At 45.4% G+C, this 20,297-nt stretch overlaps 1 protein-coding gene across 2 annotated transcripts in view; it reads right to left on the reverse strand.

Annotated features, from left to right (window-relative positions):
* Nucleotides 1-662: 662 nt before the first annotated feature.
* PACRG (parkin coregulated) overlaps nucleotides 663-20,297 on the reverse strand; it is a 497,055-nt gene continuing 477,420 nt past the window's right edge. For both annotated transcript variants that reach the window (XM_045080290.1, XM_045080289.1), the window contains one exon: nucleotides 663-1,161. In XM_045080290.1, coding sequence (XP_044936225.1) covers nucleotides 1,001-1,161 — 161 coding nt within the window. In that variant the 3' untranslated portion in view covers nucleotides 663-1,000. The remainder of the gene's footprint in view (nucleotides 1,162-20,297) is intronic.

The following is a 20,297-nucleotide window of genomic DNA, read 5'->3' on the forward strand; positions in this document are numbered from 1 at the left end:
CTCGAAAATAATCAAAAGCCCCAGGCAAACAGCTGGGTGACATCTTGTCAGGCATTCACGCTGGCTTTTTTTTTTTTTTAGAGCTAGTGAGTTTATACCCACTCTTTTTTTTTTTTTTTTTAAGATTTTATTTATTTGACAGAGATCACAAGTAGGCAGAGAGGCAGGCAGAGAGAGATGAGGAAGTAGGCTCCCCGCTGAGCAGAGAGCCCGATGCGGGGCTCAATCCCAGGAGCCTGGGATCATGACCTGAGCCGAAGGCAGAGGCTTTAACCCACTGAGCCACGCAGGCGCCCTGCATGCTGGCATTTTTATCGCGTTTGCTGTGTTGCATTTTACAGCCCCCAACCCTCCTGTCTCCCCCAGACATGCACCGGAAAGCCCCCAACAAGCCCAGATGACCAGTGGGCTAGGAGCATTCATTACATTGGTAGCTGAGCCCCATAAGGGGCCACAACCCTGTCCTTGTGCAACTGGAGTGGAGAGTCAACGGTTTTATTGAACATCCAAGCGCGGAGCTCTGCCCAGCTGCCGGGGAGGGGCCGCAGAACCCGGGTTTCTCCTCCATGACAAACACCTATTAAGCTGTCAGCATAAACTCTTCCCTTACAACCTCTGACATCACCCTCGGGGCAGGCAGACACAGAACGGCAATTGCTGAATTGCACATGAAAATCATAGTTTTATTGTCTATACAACTGAAGGTTTCGCTCGGACTCCTGCTTCTGTCCGAGCCATATAAAGAAGCAATTCTTCTCGGAGAACAAATAAGCACAGTACACTATTGTAATCTAAGAAACAGGCACTATTTATGCATTGGAAAGCCTTGCTCTCAATAGGGCTAGCGGTCCAATGGTCCAGAAGCCACTATTTTAGCAGCTGGAGAAGAGAAAGCTGTAGACGTCACCAGGAATGAGATGCCGAAAGCAGTGGAGAGGGCTGCGGGCGCGGGCCGGGAGGGGCCGGGAGGGGCCGGCAGGGGCCGGCAGGGGCCCGCCCGCTAGTTGAGCACGCACGACTCGTAGGTGGGGACCATGTACTTGATGTTGATGAAGGCGTCCTCCCCGCCGTAGCGCTCGAAGGCCTCCAGCGTCTCCTGGATCAGGTCGCCGATGTTCTCCCGCTTCTGCTGGCTGTAGTCGATGCCGTCTCCGGAGTTCACTGGTTCAAACACACAAAGAGTCCCGTTACTGCGCCGTTCTCTCCAGGACGCCCTACACACCCGTCTAGGCATTTTCTCCAAACGCTTGGGAAGGGACGCAAGCGCGTCACATTTCCTAGGTGGTCCCGGGGAGTTCTAGGAGTGGAAACAGCAGCTCCGCGAGCATGCAAAGCCCCAGACTGCGGCCGACGCAAAGTCCTCTGAACTAAGGGAACAGCAGACTAACCCCAAGTGGGGTGATCACAGGCACACGACCAACCACAGATCTCAGGACTGACCGTGACGAAGAGTGTTCTCTTGGACCCTGAGTTCTTCAAAGTCCCAGAAATGAACACTCTCTTCGGGTTAGGGGTTTGAACAGATACACCTGGGAAGGAGAGGCTGAGCCCGCCCCCACGTCTTTGGTGCTGTGGCATCTGTCTCTCTTCCAAGCGCGCAGTCATCTGCAGTGATTTCCATCACCCAGATGTGGGGGCTGGGGGGGCGGCTAGGAGGAAACTGCTTTTCCTGCTGGAGCTATCCCACGGTTTCCCAGGGACCAGCCAAGGCCGGGCCTTGCAGAACCTTGAAGGGCCCTCTGCAGCTCCCCGCCAGCTTCTACACGGGAAGGGGTTCCCGGGATGGGGCCTTCACTGGCCTTGGGAGCCTGAGGAGGCAAACTCCATCTCAAACCATTTGGAGGAGAAGTACCTGATTGCACCCAACCTGTACGATGTCTGCAGGAATTACCCAGGGGTGAGGGGGTCTAACTAGAACGGAGACCCTTGGCTTCCATCCAGAGGGTAGAGATCCCGCGAGGGTTCCCCCAATAGCTCTCTCTGACACACACGTCATGATGCGCTTCGCACACGTTTCTAGGGCTTCCACCGCCCTGTGCTCCCAGGAAGCAGGGCATGGTCACGCCGCTGCTCAGTTGCTGACGTCACCCCCTCTTATCTCTGCTGAAGTGACCGGCTGCGGACCCGCTTGGGCAGGAGCTGCAGACAAAAGTCCTCATTCTATCCACATCTCAAGTATGGCTCCAATATGTTGATTTTGCTTGAATGAGAAAATTATAGAGGGAAAAATGGTTTTTCAAACTTTTCTCCTCAGTTATTTTGGACATGTACGAAAGGACCGAGCAATGGTTTAGACCTGTATTAAAAGGAACAAGTGCAACCCCATACAGCAGAGATAAGCAGCTCTTTTGCTGGATTTTTCCAGAAACCCATTAGAGAAATATCACTGTCTTCTATAGCATAAGGAAAAGGAATCACTTTCCTGATTAGTTTCTTTCAGTGGGGGTGAAGGCAGGCAGAAATATTACTGATTTTCAAAGTGAGATTATGAGTCATAAAGCTATGGTATATATCAATTTTTCATAACAAATAGCCTTATAATGCAAAGCCATTGTCATTAGGTAGGGTTTTCTTTTCTTTCCTCTTTCTTCTTTCTTTCTTTCTTTTTTTTTTTTAGAGAGAGTGAGAGCGCAGGCGCATGAGAGAGAGTGTGAAGCGGGGGCAGGGACAGAGGAAGATGGAGAAAGAGAATCTTAAGCAAATACCATGCCCAGCACAGAGCCTGATGCAGGGCTCAATCTTATGACCCCGAGATCATGACCTGAGCCAAAGCCGAGAGTCGGCCAGTTAGACAACCGAGCCACCCAGGTGCCTCAGTTAGACGGGCTCCCCTTGCTCATGATGCAAGCACTTCTGTGATCACACGGAAAGCTCAATTTAAGTGAGTTTGATGTACAGAGTAGTTGATCATCCTAAAGAACTAAATATGAGTTACTGTAGAATAAGCAAGAGATAAGATGTTTGAAGAAAGATTTTTACCTCATTATTTTTGAGCAAAAGATAAACTTTTTAGAAAACAAAAATGTAGACAAACGCACAGAGTAACAGGCTTATTTTTTCCTCTAGATCCACATGGCGGTGGGAGGAGAGAGTCCTTGCAGTCAGAAGCGCCCACTAGGGAGGACAGCGTGATATTAATCTATTTGGGGGAACTTTCCAAAAAGAGAAAGTCTTTAGGTTGAATTAAGAGAGAAGGACGCGTGCGCGCGGGTGTGTATGTGTATGTGTCGGAGGGGGTCGGTCATTGATCTTTGTTACAGGTGTCAAGAAAAGATCTTAAGAAAGAAAGTCCAAAAGAAGGCAGGGCAAGAGAGTCAGAAAAGGGGGCAGGAGGGACAGAGACAGATCATGTGTGGCAAATGCGATGGATATCATAGAAGGTATCTGTTGGGAACAGCTTCTGCTTCCCAAGATTCCAATTGGAATGGGCAAGCGTATCCAGCAGGGATCTTTGACTGATCTTTCTGTGCCTCTTTTTCCAGGATGGCATTCCTGATAGACTTCTCCTGGTCATGAAAGACGTGGACTTAGAGGGAAGGTTGCATGAGCTTTGCTTGCACGGGACAGCCAAGCCCATCGCGCAAATATCTAGAGGGCACATGGCAAATGTCATCGGTGATGGTGCTGAGTGGTGACAGCCTCGATCTCGTTCCTTATGCAAAGATACGTAAATCAATCACTAATAAATGGCATCTTTTGTTGGCATATTAGTCAAAAGGTCAAGAACTGAATAGATCACGGGACACATATTTTCCTGGTGGAGGCAGAGGGGCTGGAAAGTCTGCACACAATGGAAAGCTTAACACACCCTGTTTTTCCCACTGACTTCCAGAAGGCTACAGTGACAAGCAACACTTTATTTCAATAATAACCTATTCTTGCTTTTTAAAAAATATTTAACTGTAGGAGTAAGTAAACTATGTAGCTTTTTTGTTTCTCAACAGCGTATAAACCCAATGATAAAAGAGAACAGAACAGAACAGAACAGAAGTTGCTTATTCAAAAAGTGAGTTGGAGTTGGCATATTTTGTGGTTGGCAGAACGTATATCACTGGGGCAGAAAAAAAGACCAAAAAGGAACACATCCTTATTTGGCATGCTTTAGCGATGACAGGGCACAATTTAGCCTCAAACCATGTTGAGAGGCAGGTGAGCGATGTGCTCTCCCTTCCCAAGCAGTTATGTTGCCATTTCTTTGAGAATCGGAGCTGGAGCTCACCATTTCCAACACGCGCGATGCGGTCGGAAGGTTCACTTGTAAGAATAGGGCACTTAAAAAAAAAATCCAGATGGTTACTTACAATCGTCGGTTCTGATTAGAAAGATGACATTTCAATTTAGGAAGCTAGGAATCTGTTTTATGTCCAGCAGCTGGAAAGATACATCGACGATGGAAAAGATATGTTTTATTTATAACCAAACAAATAGGGACTGTAAGAGAGGTTTAAGCCAGAATGCTTTTCTAGAGGGGTAATAGGCAAGCAGAGCAGAGCAAGGGGTGTAGTAATCTTCTTGGAGATTCTTCATGCAGGAGGTGTACAGGTAGTGGTTGAAAGTGGTGCCTGTTTAGTACCCTCGTAAATGCATTTGTTGTTCTGCATGCTGGAACGGTCGATGGTGTAGGCAATCGGTTTTTATCCCATGCATACTTTCTTCCTATATACCCCTCTTTAAACCGCCCTGATCCAGATGCTTCCTCTTCCAGGCGCCATATTGGTCAGAGCCGGGATGTCTGGATCCCAGCCTTGCTTCTGGCACCAGCCTGCTCCTGGCGATGAACTCAGCGGCTCTGAGACGTGACTATGAATCACACCTCGCCACCAAGGGCCACCTCAAAGGGATGCTACATGAGACACATCTGCATTTCACACAAATATCTGTGTGTAGTGGACACGGGCCAGCAACAGATACATATCACGTAGAATTTGGATGAGATATTCTCTTAGCACTTTCGCGATTTCTAAACCATGTAGAAGCTGCATTCTTTTCCTTCAGTTAATGTGATTACAGGAAGGAGGGGAAAAGGCAGGAGAAGCAAAGCCAGAAAAAAGGGGACACTTTCAGCGGCCAGAGCAAGGGCTTCCCACATCAGCGCTGCAGTTGGTGGTGACAGAATTTTTTGGTCCCACTGTGGGTGCCTTTGGCCCCGGCCCTCCCGAGAGCTGTTACGATGTGAGGCCCTCTGCAGACCAGGCACTCTGTTGGGCACCGCTGAGTAATGAGATCCAGGAAAATTAGGGCTTATCACCTTCCTGGGGAACCTCTGACTGAGCGCCGCCTTGTAGAATGCTCTGATCACACCCACCCACCATGGAAGGCCATACAGGATCACGCACCCTCGCCTCAAGGACCCTCAGGGCCGCGGGCATCCCCTTCGCTGCTTGGCTTATCTCGGTGACCTGTGTCCCGAGAGCACCCTTATCTGTGTGTTTCCAGCAGGTGCCCCAGACTTCTATCTCAGACGCGTGGACGGACACAGCGAGGCTCAAGTAGATACATTCACATTTGGATTTTTCTGACTTGAACGCTTTTCGGTAAATACTCTTTAAGTGTTAAATGTGTAGATACTCTCATGGGAACGGTACTACACAAAGGTGTTATTTGGAAGGGAAAGCACTATTTAAGGCATCGGAAATATAAAACTTGTAACTGCCTACCTGGGGTGGCTTAGTCCACGTGCCTGAACTATTACGTGAACCAACAGATGAAATCATTTTTAAACTCAGCCTGTACTTTCTGGGTGTGACTAAGAAGATGGACAGGCCCAATTTCCAGAAGGGAAATGCTTCTGTGGGTTTGGGGGATGTCCTGGCTGGAGTGGTCCTTGCTCCCCGGAGGGCTGGGCGGGACCCCCCACCCCTGTGGGAAAGACCTAAGTGCTTTTAAAAGCCAATGAACCACACCCTCGGAGAAAAAATACCGGCTTGGGAAACTTGGTTACAAAGCACCTGCATGGGTCTAGAAACGATGAGGGGGTTCAAATGCTGTCCGGGCTCTGGTCACTTGATGCTCACTACTGACTTTAAAAGCTGCGACTTTATGATGTTAGCTCCCCATGCTCGGCAACCACAGTGGCTCATGTCGGCTCCCCCGTGTACAACAGCACCTTGAACAACCGGGGAAATAGCCCATTTCTCAGATGAAAAGACGGTTCACCCGACAGAGCCTCATTCACAGCACCTGTGGGAGCACCGGACAGTGAGCCAGGCAGACCCATGCTCACAGTGTACCTCGGGCGAAACTGCAGCCATAAAACCAGGGCTTTGAAAGGAATTGCTCCTGACCCATCATGGTTTGGCTGTACCCTCTTTTGGCCTCCCGTGGTTTCTCTGGCCATTCGTGTGTGGGGGTCTCATGCGTTGTGAAGTCTGGTCACTTTGCAGACACGGTATTTGAACGTGTATCCAGACCAAGTCCAGCCCGAAGCGGTTCTCAGTATGAGAGCATCCTTTGATGTAAAATGACTTACAGACAGCACATCTGTTGCACCGTTTCCCCAGGTGAAGTGGTTGGCGAGCTTGAGCAGGTAGCAAGGACTCTGGTCCTGTGGTATGTGACCCAATGGGGATGGCCGACATCCCCAAAGCAAGAGAGTGAAATTAAAAAAAAAAAAAAAAAAAAAAAAAAAAAAGGAGTGCTACCAGAAGAAACCAAAGCGTTTCTTTCTGGACCAGAAAAGGCACTTTTTGGTTTCTCAATGCTGTGCTAAAATATTTCAAGGGCTCTAAAGACCTGCAGTGAGTTCTACTTGTCAGAACCTGTACCTTCTGACGGCCTCGGTCAGAGCTAAAGCTGCATTCCTTCCGGGCTGCGTGTCAGTGATGTCATCCCTGTGGAGAAAGAAAGTGAGCCCTTGGGGCCTGGGTTCAGGTCTTGGCAGGGATGTGCAGGTGGGACCTACCGCAAATATTATTATTATTATTATTATTATTATTACAAGATCCTTCTTGATCACAGATTTTCTGTTGGATGATTCTGAACAAATTTTTCCTTTGGGTGTCATGGATTTAGCAGTTACAAGCTTGAGATGACCAAGCAGAGATTCCCTGGGCGCACTTAACTGGTGTTTAAGCAGATGTCAGCTTCGGTCGAATAAAACTAACATTTTCCGAAAGATAACTCTTACCATTGAAAAAGAGAAGTCATTGAAATTATATCTCATAATATTGATGAAATGGTTTTTCTAAAGCATTTTGAATTTTTTCTTTTTAATTTAAGAAAGGAGGAAAAGAGAAACAGAAGATATATTTTACTTTTTAAGAAATGTTTACTTTCAAGACCCAGCTTCAATCGTCAATATTTGTTTTTCCAGAAATATCCCTTTATTTGGGGTTAGCTTGGACCCAACTGACTCTAGAGAAATTGTTCCTTGTTTTGGAATCAAAGGGTTTTCTCGCGTTAAGGTTGGAAAAGTAGAGTGGAAACAATTGTGAATTCCAGTCTGGTCCTTTTTGGAGGGGAGGCAACAGAGGGGAAAGGGAAGAGGGAAAGAAAGTCCTGGAACACGACTCATTTTTCTACGCTGAGAGACGGACACTTTGGGGGAGATGTTTTGAGGGTTGTCTGCTTTTAGAATCCTCAGCCAATGCTTCTTTTGTTTTCTTTCTTAGCTTTGCTGTGGTACTTGGAGGGGACTGATCTTTTTATTCCTTCACCCCGTTCAGAATTCCAGGTGTTTCCCCGTTTTGGCTTAAGCTTAGTCACCGTTTCCTTGTTGACTTCTTATCTTCTTAGAAAGTAATGGTTTTCAACATACCCCGAAGTCTGACTGTACAATGGATATTTCCAAAGTCTTCGTTCATGGGGGGTGTGAATGAAAGTTGCAATGCTTTTGCAACCAATAACTTATAATAACCATAGCGTTTGGCATGCTGGAGATGCCCAAGGGCTTGAATACTTCAAATCTTCTCAGATCTTGTTGACAGTAATGAAATTCACAAGATTTCTTTCCTCTGAAGATAAAAGCTTTGAAGCAAGACCTCGATTCCCAGCTGGATGTCTCTCTCTCTTCCTCTCTTTTTGACACAGGGGCTGGGTGACTAAAGCAAGAGTCTACTAAGCCAACACGGTTTCAAAAGCTCAAGGAAGGGTTTTCATCTTCTGAATGGGGCCACCGATCACTTGTGAAATTGAAGATATCATGGATCTTGGCCCAATTGTCTATTAAATATTAAAATTCCCCTTCAGAGAGACAATGAAAATTTCTAAACAATTACCATCCGCTAACTGCAAATTAGATTTATTTCTCTATAAATATTAACACTGATGACATTAGAATGTACTGGCATAGTAAAAATAACATTGGATGTCAAGGCAAATGACTTGTAATACAGCTTTTCAACAACTTAGTAGTTTCAGTGTTCAATAACTTACTAGATGTCTCAGTATGGACAGTTGCTTAATTCCTCCGAATCTCAGTTCCCTCCCCTGTGCAAAGAAGGGACTGAGCTTCGGGTGATCTCTGGTTGCTACCATCCTAACATTATGTTTTGTAAGATCACAATATAACTTTGGAACATGCTTTTTGGAAATGGTGGTTCTTCAAGAGATGCATTGTATTTCAACTGAAAAGTTGATAAAGCAAATGTATAATTCTACAAAGTAAGTCGCAAATCTCCAAGCATCAAACTCAGCTTTCAGATCAAATTCTAAGAAAACCTGAAAGGCCTAATGGTTTATATAATTTGGAAGCAAAAGCACTCTTTCAGGCAAAAAGAAATAAAACACTGTCAAAAAGTCAAATTACTTGTTGACACGCTGTGAAAAGTTATTCCATTCTGCTCTTTCAATAAGTCCATATAGATTCCGACTTCTTACAATAAAGACCAAATGTGGATTTTTAACGTATTCAATTGATAATGATCTGGTCAAGGTTACAAAAAAGCAAGTTAGGTCCATCTCTGAATAATGACCATTTTTATCTGGAAGTTATACTGAAAAAAGTAGGGGGGTTGACTAATTTATCTCTCTACAGGATAATTGTAACAATAGGTTCAGTGGCCATTGAATTTAACTGGATTCAAGATTTTGAAGTGAAAGCGCATCTCTCTTTTTGTTGGCCCACAGCATTTAATGAGCGGACTGCGTCTAAAAGGGGCAGAGAGTTCTCTGTCCAGTTCTGTCCTGAATCTGTTTCTCGCGGGCCTATCTCGCGGTGGCGTCGTAATAACAGCAAAGCGAACGTAGCAAAGACTAGCCCAGTGAGCTGGCTACTGTTGCTGGCATCCCTCCCTAGGCAAGCAAACTCCGCTTAGGGAAGTGAAATAGGTCAACAGAGCAACGGAAACCGTGGGTGATCGAGAAATCGCGGCAGGTGTCCCTGAAGGGGGATAGAAGATCCAGAAAGAGAGACGTCAGCAGCCTCTGTCAACACAGGGAAGGCGCAAGGCAGCAGAAACGCCACCTTTCTAGCTGTAGAAGAATTTCAAGCCCGTAGAGGAGGAATGCCACTGGGGGAGAGGGTCTAGGGGAATCAGTGCTGGGCGGGGGCAAGCACTGGACCTGTGCCATCCACACGATCGTGCCTCACAGGGCGGCACCTGCTCATCTCAGCCTCCTTTTCACGACACGCACTGTTACGCTATCTTTACTACATCATAAGTGCTTGAAATAATGACATCCTTCACAGGGTGTGCAGAAAGACAACAATCAGGGCTGGTCGATTTGAAGGGCTTTTTAATTTTTTCAGTGCCATACAATACGTGAGTAATGGAGCGAAATTCTAGGGTTAATTTCACATTCCATACCCCCATCTTTAGGAGCATTTGTGATTTACTGGTTTTCCCTGCTCTTTCAAAGTAAAGCATTTCTATAAAACCTTTTGTAAGCCAAAGTGGCATTTATCGAAGAAGCAATTACCTTTAATTTATATGGAAGAATTATCGAGCGTTCCTAGACCCCCAAAATAACCTCTCTTAGGGCGTCTGGGTGGCTAAGTCAGTTAAACGTCTTTCTTCGGCTCAGGTCGTGATCCCAGGGTCCAGGGCTCCAGCCCCTCACTGGGCTCCCTGCTCAGCGGGGAGTCCGCTTCTTCCCTCCCTCTGCCTGCCCTTCCCCCTGCTTGTGCGTGCTCTCTCTCTCTCTCTCTCTCTCTGTCAAATAAATAAATCAAATATTTTTAAAAGAAGGGAGAGGGGGAGTGAAGAGGTAAACAGGAGAAATCTTGTAGCTATCTTTCTATATCTTTAAAAGCAAAAAAAGCAAACCCAAAGCCACAGAAGTTGGGGAAATTATGGAACAAAGGTCCCCATCGTCCCTGAAGTGCTCCTTCAGTACACTGTTCCGTGGGACTCTGGAATAGTCATTGATGGAATCCAGGGCTGTGTGGAGGTTCTCAAACGGGCCCACGAGGTGAGTGCTGCCTCCATTAGCCTCGCAAGCCCCAGTCTTAGCGCCGTCTTCGACTCCTCCCTTTGCCGTATTCAGCTGGTGACGTGCGGTGCACGGTGGGTCTGTGCCATAATCCCGGGCCACCCTGGGGCGTATCTAGCCCTCTATTCTGCCCTCCCGTCTTCGTGGCCTCCCCTTCCTTGCTTACTTGGCCTGCAGATTAACTTCCTAATGGCCTTCTCTCCTGACCACAGGCAACATCTATGCCCACATGGTGTTGTCTGTCAAATTCCAGTTCCCAGTCATCGGAGCCCTCTAGACTCTGCTCTTCCTCATGAGGTCAGTCTCCTACTTTGCTCCTTCCCACCAAGTCCTCCTGCTCCACGCAGACCTGATTTCTTCCTAACCCCAAAGTGAGCAATTTTCACTTCTGCCTTTGAAATTCCCCATAACAGTGTGCTCCCCTCTCCTTCTTGGTACGTCCGACCTTACCCTTTCTAAGGCTCGCTCTGACTGACTTCCTCTGTGAAGTTGCCTCCAAGTCATCTTTCCTTCTTTTGAATTCCTAGGGCTATAGCCGGCAATCCATTCACGTTCCTTATTTCCGTGTCACTCTGGAACCCCCTAGGAAGTGTTTGATGCTTGCTTAGTCTTCCTACATTTTACCACCTCTTGAAGGACAGGATCATACTACTTACAGTGTAAACCTTGCTCATGGGAATCAAATGCAACCTGAACATTTGTAAAGGGAAGGTATGAATGAATAAATTACTACGTGGGTTTACCCAAGCCAGATTCAACATAAGCAAATTCCGTTCTAAATAAACTATATGCCAAGTGGAGTGCCAACAGTTTGCCTAATGCTTATTCTTGTCCACTGTGTACATGCTTGTGAGTTCCTAGCCATGAAAAGGGCATTTATGTGAATTTGGACAAGTCTGAGCGAATGTGTTTAGGTGCATGGAGGGTGTCTGTAGCTAGGTAGCTTCATCTGTTTTCCAAAATCTTCCTGGGTCTAAAGTGGGGTTTACCTGGATCGCCCTCAAATTTGAGAAGATAAAACTTTTTTTCCAAAATGAAAAATCTGATTAGATTATTCCATTCACTTTATTAGCAACATTTGTTCCAAGATGAAGAAAATGCCAACTTTTTATAGTGTTTTCATTTAATATCTAAATTTTGTTTAATATAATTTCTTATGTCCACACAGTAATTTCTAACCAGCCCCAGAGATAACCAAATACATGATTTTAATTGGAAAAAAAATATTGATTGCTGCTTTTAGGAGTGAGGCAAACCTATTGGAAATAATTTTACTACTTTTAGACTGATACTAAAAATTTTTTAAAGTGAGCCAAAATGACAGCTGTTATTATGGTTTTCCATTAGCAGGAAACATTAATGATACAACCCACTTTCAGCTCTAATTTTTTTTTTTTTTAATTGAGGCAAAAAAATGAAAAGAGAAATTTCAAACCTCTACCAAATGTTACCAGCAGACGCAGTAAACTATGGGGAGATACATTCCCCAAATTATCTTTGTTGGAACTTTCATCTACGTAATGAGTTTGGAACTCAACCTGTGCAGGACCAGGCTAGACATCAGCAGCATGACAAAGTTTGGTTAGAACGTTTTAGAGGAACCGCCTGCACAGTGGGCAGGGAGCCACGAAGTAAAAGGCCTCCATGGCCTTGATGTACTTTTTGTCCTACTGCAGAAAATAATTAAGGAGATCAGCTCACTAATGATGCTTACAGTGAAAACACACGTCGATCAGATGTTCTCCTGCTGATCTGGGGTTTATCTCGGCTTGCCTTCACTATCTCCTCCTTGGAAATTCTGAAATGAATTATTGGGCGCAAAATTCAAGTAGATTTCCAAGCCATTAGCTGGAAATTTTACAGAGTGGGAACGTTTCTCATCAAATGAGCTCGACTAATGCAAAAATAATATATTAAATGAACAGATCGGAGCAGTCTCCAGGGCTGAGCAGATTGAGTGGCTGCTGCTAGCGACCACCGTGAAAACCGTCAAGCCTTTTACGGGTGTCTCGGTTTAAAATAACCTTGCAATATCTTCCAAAGCTCTAACTATCAACTTTTATCAACCTCTCCACTGGTGAGTGAAATGTGGCAAGAGACACCCACTTTGCCACCAAGCGTGCTGGCGCGGAACGTCATCTGAAAATACTGGCACTTGCCTAACAAAATTCTTACAAATGTTTAAGGTTTTGCTCAAGTCCAATCAAAGTAGTTTTTAAAAATATATCTAAATTGTGTGTGGGGTGGGGAATGAAGAAGATGTGGCCATTTAGTCTGGCGTGGCGGCGGCGGCGGCAGGTTTGTGTGAGACGTGAAACCAAAGCTTGCTGGAAACGCCGGTGGCCAAATACGCTGACTTCTGGTACTTTCCAACGAGGAATGTGTATTTGCCTGAGTTAAGCTTTTATCGATGGAAGATGCCTCAGCTTAGGGCACACAATCGCTTTCCTCCGAATCAGGATTTTAAGAGGAGGTGAGTCTAGACAGAACGAACGGTCTCCCCGAGGGGTTGAGGCCAGCGGGCGGTGGAACAGGCCCAGGCTGGCTGCATCCCGGCTCCGGGGGACCTTGAACCTGGGGCTCCAACTCCGATCGAAGCCGCTGTAATACTCGCCCGGGAGGGCCGGAGCGTGGACAAAATGAGAGGCTCTGCGCTCCGTCCTTATGACCTCAGCAGGCCGCCGACACATCTCTACGATTGTTACCGCCGCAGCCATGAGCACGTCGGTCATAATTTGGCCAGCGGGCTGGCCGGAATGTAACTCTCCTCTGTGGTGACAGGAGGGACAGCCCACGGAACAGCTTGGAGGGAGCTTTCTGCTCTATCGTTTCTACAATGGGTTCACTCTACGGCTTCCGAGAAGGCGCCGACCTGAGCGCCCTAATCTTCAAGTCACGCAGAAGCACAAGTTCACTGTCCCCCGACTCGCTCACGGTGCCACGGAGCCCTGGCCGGTGCTCCTACGCAGGAGTCGCTTGTCCCTCTAGTCTAGACCGGGTCCTCAGACCCTGCTTGGGCTCTATCGAGACACTGGGTTGTGGGATTTTTTAAGCCATTTATAGCGTAAGGGTATCCCCCAGAGTTTCCGAAGCCCTGTTGTCCTTTGGGGACGGTCCGATCTGCTGGGACCGGAGGGAGTTGGGGAGAGACGGGTTACTGCAAAGCGCGTCAGGCTTGACTCTCTGAGCACTGGTTGCCCCGTTTATTTCTGTTTCCCGTCGGTGAATTCCTGATTTGCCGAATTTCGGGGGCACCGTGCATGATGAGCCAGTTTCCTAGACCGCTGGCTGACTGCGCCAGGTGCAGTCCTAGAAATCAACAGGACAAAGTGGGTTTTGCTTTTGAATGCAAACCTGATGCTTGTGCCCGGAGCCACAGTTAGGTCGTAATTAGGTAGCATTACCATGGGACTTAATATTTGCAAGATAATATATATCTGGATTTCCTTATTTTGTGTTTTGAGGTACTAACTGGCACTTAATATGTACTAATAACAATGTGTTAAGATTGCCATTTTATATCCAGCTCGTAGCTGTTGCGGGGGTGGTGTTGGGGGTGGTGGAGCGAGAAGGCGTCCTTGCCTATTGCTGACCACACGGAGAAAGTTATGCCGGCAAAGGGACAGTGAGACCAAGGGAAGAGATGAACCAGCGTGCGGGCTCAGAGCTCCTCCCCACAGGAGGCTGCTGACCGACACGGGGCTTCAGGACCACATCTCTCCTGTTTCTTATTTTAGCTAAAATCACCGCATCTACCACCATCACCACAGGGGGTACTATTTTGGCCAAAAAAGCTCTCTCTCCTCTTGTAGACTCCTCAAGGGCCCTTGGTCCCTTGGGATGGTGGTGGTGAACCTCATGGCTCCTATCCCTGGCCAGGCTCCCAAATTTGACCTGAGTGCCCTAGACTCAGAGCTTCTGGGAAAACGGGGCACATGTCCTTGGCAAAAAAGCACAGATGGCAAAAGATGACACACCTCCAGGAGGTGGAGGGAGAGACCGGGACCCAGGGCTCAACTGATTTCTTAACCTCCTTCACGCCAGGGCCCTCCCCCCGGGGCTCTGTTTTCCTTCCGTCCTTCGCCACCCAAGGCCTCTAAGTCAGTCATTCCATTTAATGGAAATGAAAATCTTGGAAATACTGCCCATTAAGGAGCACTGCCCCTCTCTAGGCTTCTCTAGACAAGACCTATGCTCTTGGTCTTAAGACATCTGCCAGGTGATGGTGGGTCCTTGTATCTTGGTTCTATACATTTTTATAGAGACATTTGGCTCAAAGAAGCAGCTTCAGTGGTGGGGATTTCAGGAGTCAAGGGGTTCTCAGGTAGGCCAAGAAGTGGAAGACACCAAACTCGTTCCCTGCCCTCCTTCTGCTTAGGCTGGCCTCCACTGAGGGCAGGGGGACTCGTAAGGCTGGCTACCCCTGGCATGTCTGCGGGCTTGGGCTGTGTGTGGGGGCCGTGCCTGTGGGAGCAGCCAGAGCCCCTGAGGTGGGCAAGAGCAGCTGCTGGTCGCTCACACTCTACTTCACGCGCTCGGAGCCCCGTCTGCAAACTGGCTGCCCCCCGGGAGGCCGAGAGGAAGGAGGCGGTGAGCCCACAGTGGACGTCGGGTGCCAGGTTCTAATTTAAACTCAGAGGCAGGTTTCCAAGTTCTGCGACTTCAAGAAGACACACCCTGCAGGGTCGTAGTAGCTGAAGGTGAGTGGAGAACACGGTTAGTGACACGCGAGCTCGCATCCCAGGGGAAGAGGCAGAACGTTCGCCCAGGACCCCAGGATGGACCGACAGCATTTCCCAGAGTGAGAAGTTCGAGCGAGCAATGGAAGATGCTTCCTGGGCAGAGGACCAGGAAGGTTTCCTGAGAAAGTGACACTGAAGTTGAGACCCGAACGCTGGGAAGAAACGGGCTTGTAACAAGCAGCCCGGGAAGGACGGCCTGTACCCAAGCGCGGACGCAGAGAAAGGCCTTGAGGTTGGAAGACATTGTCACCATTGTGCACGGTTCCACCAAGTTATCGCGTTCGTCCCTGTCAACATGGATACACATTACACAGAACTGTAACTTTTAATGACGATATACCGGCTACGGGCTGCGGGAGTGTGAATTATGTAGCGGTCTTCCTCTCGTTAGGGACACTGTCTACTTTCTGACTGTCACAATTTTTGAGAACGATGCAATAAATACACGTCTTGGTGTGCACTGTCTCTTTCTTAATTCTGTTGTTTCCTGGAACCAACCCTCAGAAGCTGGGTTACTGCTTCACAGTTCTTTTTTGCAGTTGTTGGTTTATATATACTGATTTTCAAGAAGGTTATTCCAATGTATAATGTTATAGGCAACCTCTGAGTTTACTGTTCCCCACAGCCCTGGGTGCTAGCATGAAAATCCTGTTTCCTGACTCTGTCTGCCAAACCTTACTCAAGGTTACTTCAGTGAATTTAACGTTCTTCCCACTACTTAGGAGGGCTAACATTTTTTCTTTAACTTTTTTTTTTTTCCTATGTGGGTTTCATTTTTTTTTTCTTTTCCCTTCCTATGAGAATGATTTGTTCTTTAGCCGGTTTATCTACTGGGTAGTTTTTATAAGAGAAACAAAGTCTCCTAATATCCTGGGAAGCCAGGGAGTGGCAAGATCTCTCCAGTTAGATTTCCTAGGGCACAAGACATTCTGGCATCATTTCTTTTGGACTGATTCAATAGACGCTGTTTCAGGGGGCAACAGGATGGCCGGAAGAACTTGCTGTGACTTCTAAAGGTGCCCGGAGGCAGTAGTACCCTGGGAACTGAAAGATTCTGAGGGATCGCAGAGGAAATCTGTGGATTTTAGAGGGAATCACATAATCATTAAGTTACTTAGAGAAAGTGATTATCACCTCCAGAAGGAAGAGCATTTGCAGTGATTCCGTTTCTAAAAAGCTTTCTTTACAACCTTCCCTTATGATTTTCCAAACACCCATTCAGCCGCCCACGCCCACCCGTTGGTTTGCTTCCTAGGTCGTCCTTGGAAAGACCAACTCAGTTACTAACGAGGCTTGTCACTGGCGCCACCTGGAGCGCTTCGGTCTGGCCCTCATTGACCATGGCCTTCGGTCAAGACTTTGGGGAGCCCTTCAAGCCGGATTTGTACAAATGAGGTCATACAGAACAACACTCTTATTTTGGAAACTGCAGTCTGCTATTTATCTTCAGGCGAGAGACAGTGTAGACAGGTGCAACATGAGCGTCCTCATCAACCATGCCAATAACCTTAACCCTGACCTCTGGCGGGAGATGCATTTCAGTGAGCAAACTAATATCTCTTTTAGCATCAATAAGCACAGTTGTGTCAACTGTGTTTTGAGATCTGGTGATGAACCTGCCCGCCCTCTTTAGTGAATAACGAGGGAACGTAAAGTCTTTCCATATTCTTATTTCAACTTAATTAACGTGACAAAGCTTTGTAGCAGAAAGAAAGTTGCATATTACACTGAGAGCAGATACTAAGGTAAGAACAAACATTATAAAGGATTTTGAATTTCTGACTGGCACTGAGCTACTGCAAGGTCAGATTTATAGTTGACATGCTATTCAATGAGATAAGGTAAATATTATTATTTGGAGAGACATTTCAGGATGTATGACTTTTTTCACTTCCTCTTGTGTACAGCCTGTTCTAAGATACAATGTTATAAATTAAGAAAAAGCAAACTGTTTGCAGAAATCAGTGTGAAGCAGTTAAAGTTGTTTTTCTCATATGGAAAAGCTACTGGCGGGTCTAATTACTGTCCTATCTGAAAGACCAGGTACAATAAAATGCATGAGCTACATCGCAGGCCTTCACATCTTAGCCCATGGAACCAGCCACTGCTCCGGGCCCGAGTCTGCCAGGAAACCGCCGATTAATCCTATAAAAAACTATATACCTAGGACCCCAAACATTAGGTTCTAAAAAGCCAGAAGGTAAAAGACAAAACAAAACAAAACAAAACTACACAAAATTCTGACTTCCTTTAAGTCCTTACAATTGTTTTGGAATTACTCTGTGAAATTAATACTGTACAAATTATAATTTTGAGTCACCATGATTAATAAAAATTAAATATAGATACAGATATGGTTTTCAGAAAATTTACTGTAAAATAAAAAATAAGTTTATATCTGATCCCTCAAATATTTCTTTCCTTCCCAAATGGTTTGGTTGCCCAATGGTTTTTTTTTTCCTTGACCTGCCACTTAACATGGAGAACTGAGACCAACATTGACAATTGAACTTTATTGACTAATTTTAAATATAAATTTTGTTTTTAGCAATTTCCCTTGCTTCTTCAAGAAAATAACTTGTTTAAAGATACCATCTTCACTAAGTCTAAGATTTTTTTTTTCTCTCTATAATATGCTTTTTAAAACTGTTCTATACAAGTATTTCCGTAGGGGATACAAAACCATATTATGATGACATAATTTGTTTTACTCCCATGCAATTTCATATAAACATACATAAAGCAATATTAGAGCAGATTAACTTGTTTATATGAGATTGAATTCTTATTAATATATTTTTAATGTTTTATGAAAAATATTTTAATACAAGGAAGTATGATTTCCTCATCTATTTTACTACAATTGCATCTTTTAGAACATTTTCATTAAAATATCTAGTTTCCTAACCAAAAAAAATTCTTTTTTTTTTCTTGAAGAAATAATTGGGTCATATTCTGTAATTGCTATTCAGGCTAGGTGGTATCTTGGCAAAAATAAAATCGAGGCTGGAATTAAAACAGAGAAGTTTTAGAGGCTATCACTAGACTATGAGAATGTATCAAAGTGTGGTTAGTGCTGTTATTTTCTTTTCCATTATCTCTTTTATAATCCTCAGTGATGTCAAAAAACATGATTTTCTAGATACTCATTTAATTTTCAAAAATGATAGAAACTTTCATTAAATGTCTCACAACATGACGAGCCTGGATTCTTTATATGCCCGGACCTGACATACATTAATGCATGTATCTGTAATTCTTTGAGTATTTGTGCTAAATTTCTCTAATATTCACTGGACTTCATTACATAATTTTGTCTGATTATTATATCAGCTTCTTTGTTCCTCCAAATCTTTACATGGAGGGTAAACATTTTATTGCAAATCTTTCTGATCTCATGGACCGCATATGCCGATAATTGAAATTTCCAACAAATTCGATTCCCTTAATTCCTGATGTCGACTCTCAACTACACAGCTCTCTGCGGAGAAGGCTGCATTGTCTTGGTCAGGCCATTGCCTTGGATCACCCCAGACATGAGCACGTAAGGCTTCGCTCCATTGTTGTACTTTGACTGTTGCCCTTTGTGAAGGCTGTTTGGTTCCCAGCATGGAGACAAGGGCTGGCTTTGGGCTGCAGATATTCCAGACCGCAGAGGTAACTGGGGCCCCCACGCTCACTTGCCCTGCTGAGTGCTTACATGTGTGCGTGTGAGCCACAGACAAGAAATCGAGGCCCTTGCATTTGATCGTTAGGGCTGAAATCCGGAGTTCGTTATTGACAGCTGTTCATGACCCAAGTGTCATTAAAATCTCCAAAGAACAACATGGCTGATAGGATTTTTCTAGAAACTTTACTTGCTGTTAACCTTTCATATTTATAATAAAGGGCAGTAATGGAAAATCTTTTCTAGTAACTTGAATAATTCATTGATATGCTGGGAAGGTATCTAATAAATATTAGCACTGTGTTTGATTTTTACATTCAGGATCAATCTGTATCTGGCCATATGCTTGAAAAACTCCTTGCAAGAATGTGAGATTACACACTTATTTCGCTGATCCCTGGACGGAAGGTAACACCCATCTTCTATAATAGTACACTCAGAGGCATGGAGAAAGATCTTTTTAGAGAGCTGGAAGAAATGGAATTTTGAATTAATCTGGTTTAGATTACTCAGTGTGATTGAAGAATATTAATACAGCCAGTTAGGGAGTGAAAGCATCTTTGAATTTGCACTATTTAAAACAAACATTGGCCGAATGACAGTTTCCTATAACATTTACTCCTTCGTTCTGAATATATTATGCTTTATTTTTGTGAAAATTTTGTTCCATGAAAAATGTTAGACACTGGACTATATTACCAAAAGAATTTGGACTTGTCGCTTGTGGAAGTGTAAGAAGAGTAACTCAGGCCTATCCTACACTCCACACCCCCTCAGTGGTCAGAGCTGGCCTCACACTTAGTCCCTTAGAGCGCGGCACTAAATTTGTCTATCGGAACAACTTCACCATTGTGCCCTGCCTTCTGTCTCTCTATCCCCTCAAATTCATCCTTTTTTTTTTTTTTTTTTAAGATTTTATTTATTTGTCAGAGAGAGAGCACAGCAGACAGAATGGCAGGCAGAGGCAGAGGGAGAAGCCGGCTCCCTGCCGAGCAAGGAGCCGGATGTGGGACTCGATCCCAGGACGCTGGGATCATGACCTGAGCCGAAGGCAGCTGCTTGACCCACTGAGCCACCCAGGCGTCCCTCAAACTCATCCTTTTCAACCCCTAGTTAAACCTTCATTAACTCAGTTTGCTTTGCATTTCTCCACTGGCGAGAACCTTTGGAAATCTATCATTATCTGCAGAATACATGTCAGCTTCCTTGGCCTGGAATTAAGTCCTTTTTAATGGGCCTGAGGCCAACGCTTACTTTCGGATCATCTCCCGCAGGTGCACTGGGCCCCAGTCAAATGACAACTGTTATCTCCAACCAAGAGTCAGAGGCTTCCCCGCCTTCTCATTTTTCCTTTGTGCTCTTCCTTCATTCTGATTTCCTTCCCCGTCTCTGCTTATTAAAATCTATAAAAAGCTCATCATATCATAAAGACTTTCCTGATCACAAAAATCACAAGATATTTTCCTTTGAATCATTCACAGAGAGTGAATACTTTTCTTAGAACACTTATCACCAAG

The sequence above is a fragment of the Mustela putorius genome, unplaced genomic scaffold (genome assembly GCF_011764305.1).
Source record: "Mustela putorius furo isolate JIRA1106 unplaced genomic scaffold, ASM1176430v1.1 tig00000450_pilon_pilon_pilon, whole genome shotgun sequence".
Classification (NCBI taxonomy): Eukaryota; Metazoa; Chordata; class Mammalia; order Carnivora; family Mustelidae; genus Mustela; species Mustela putorius.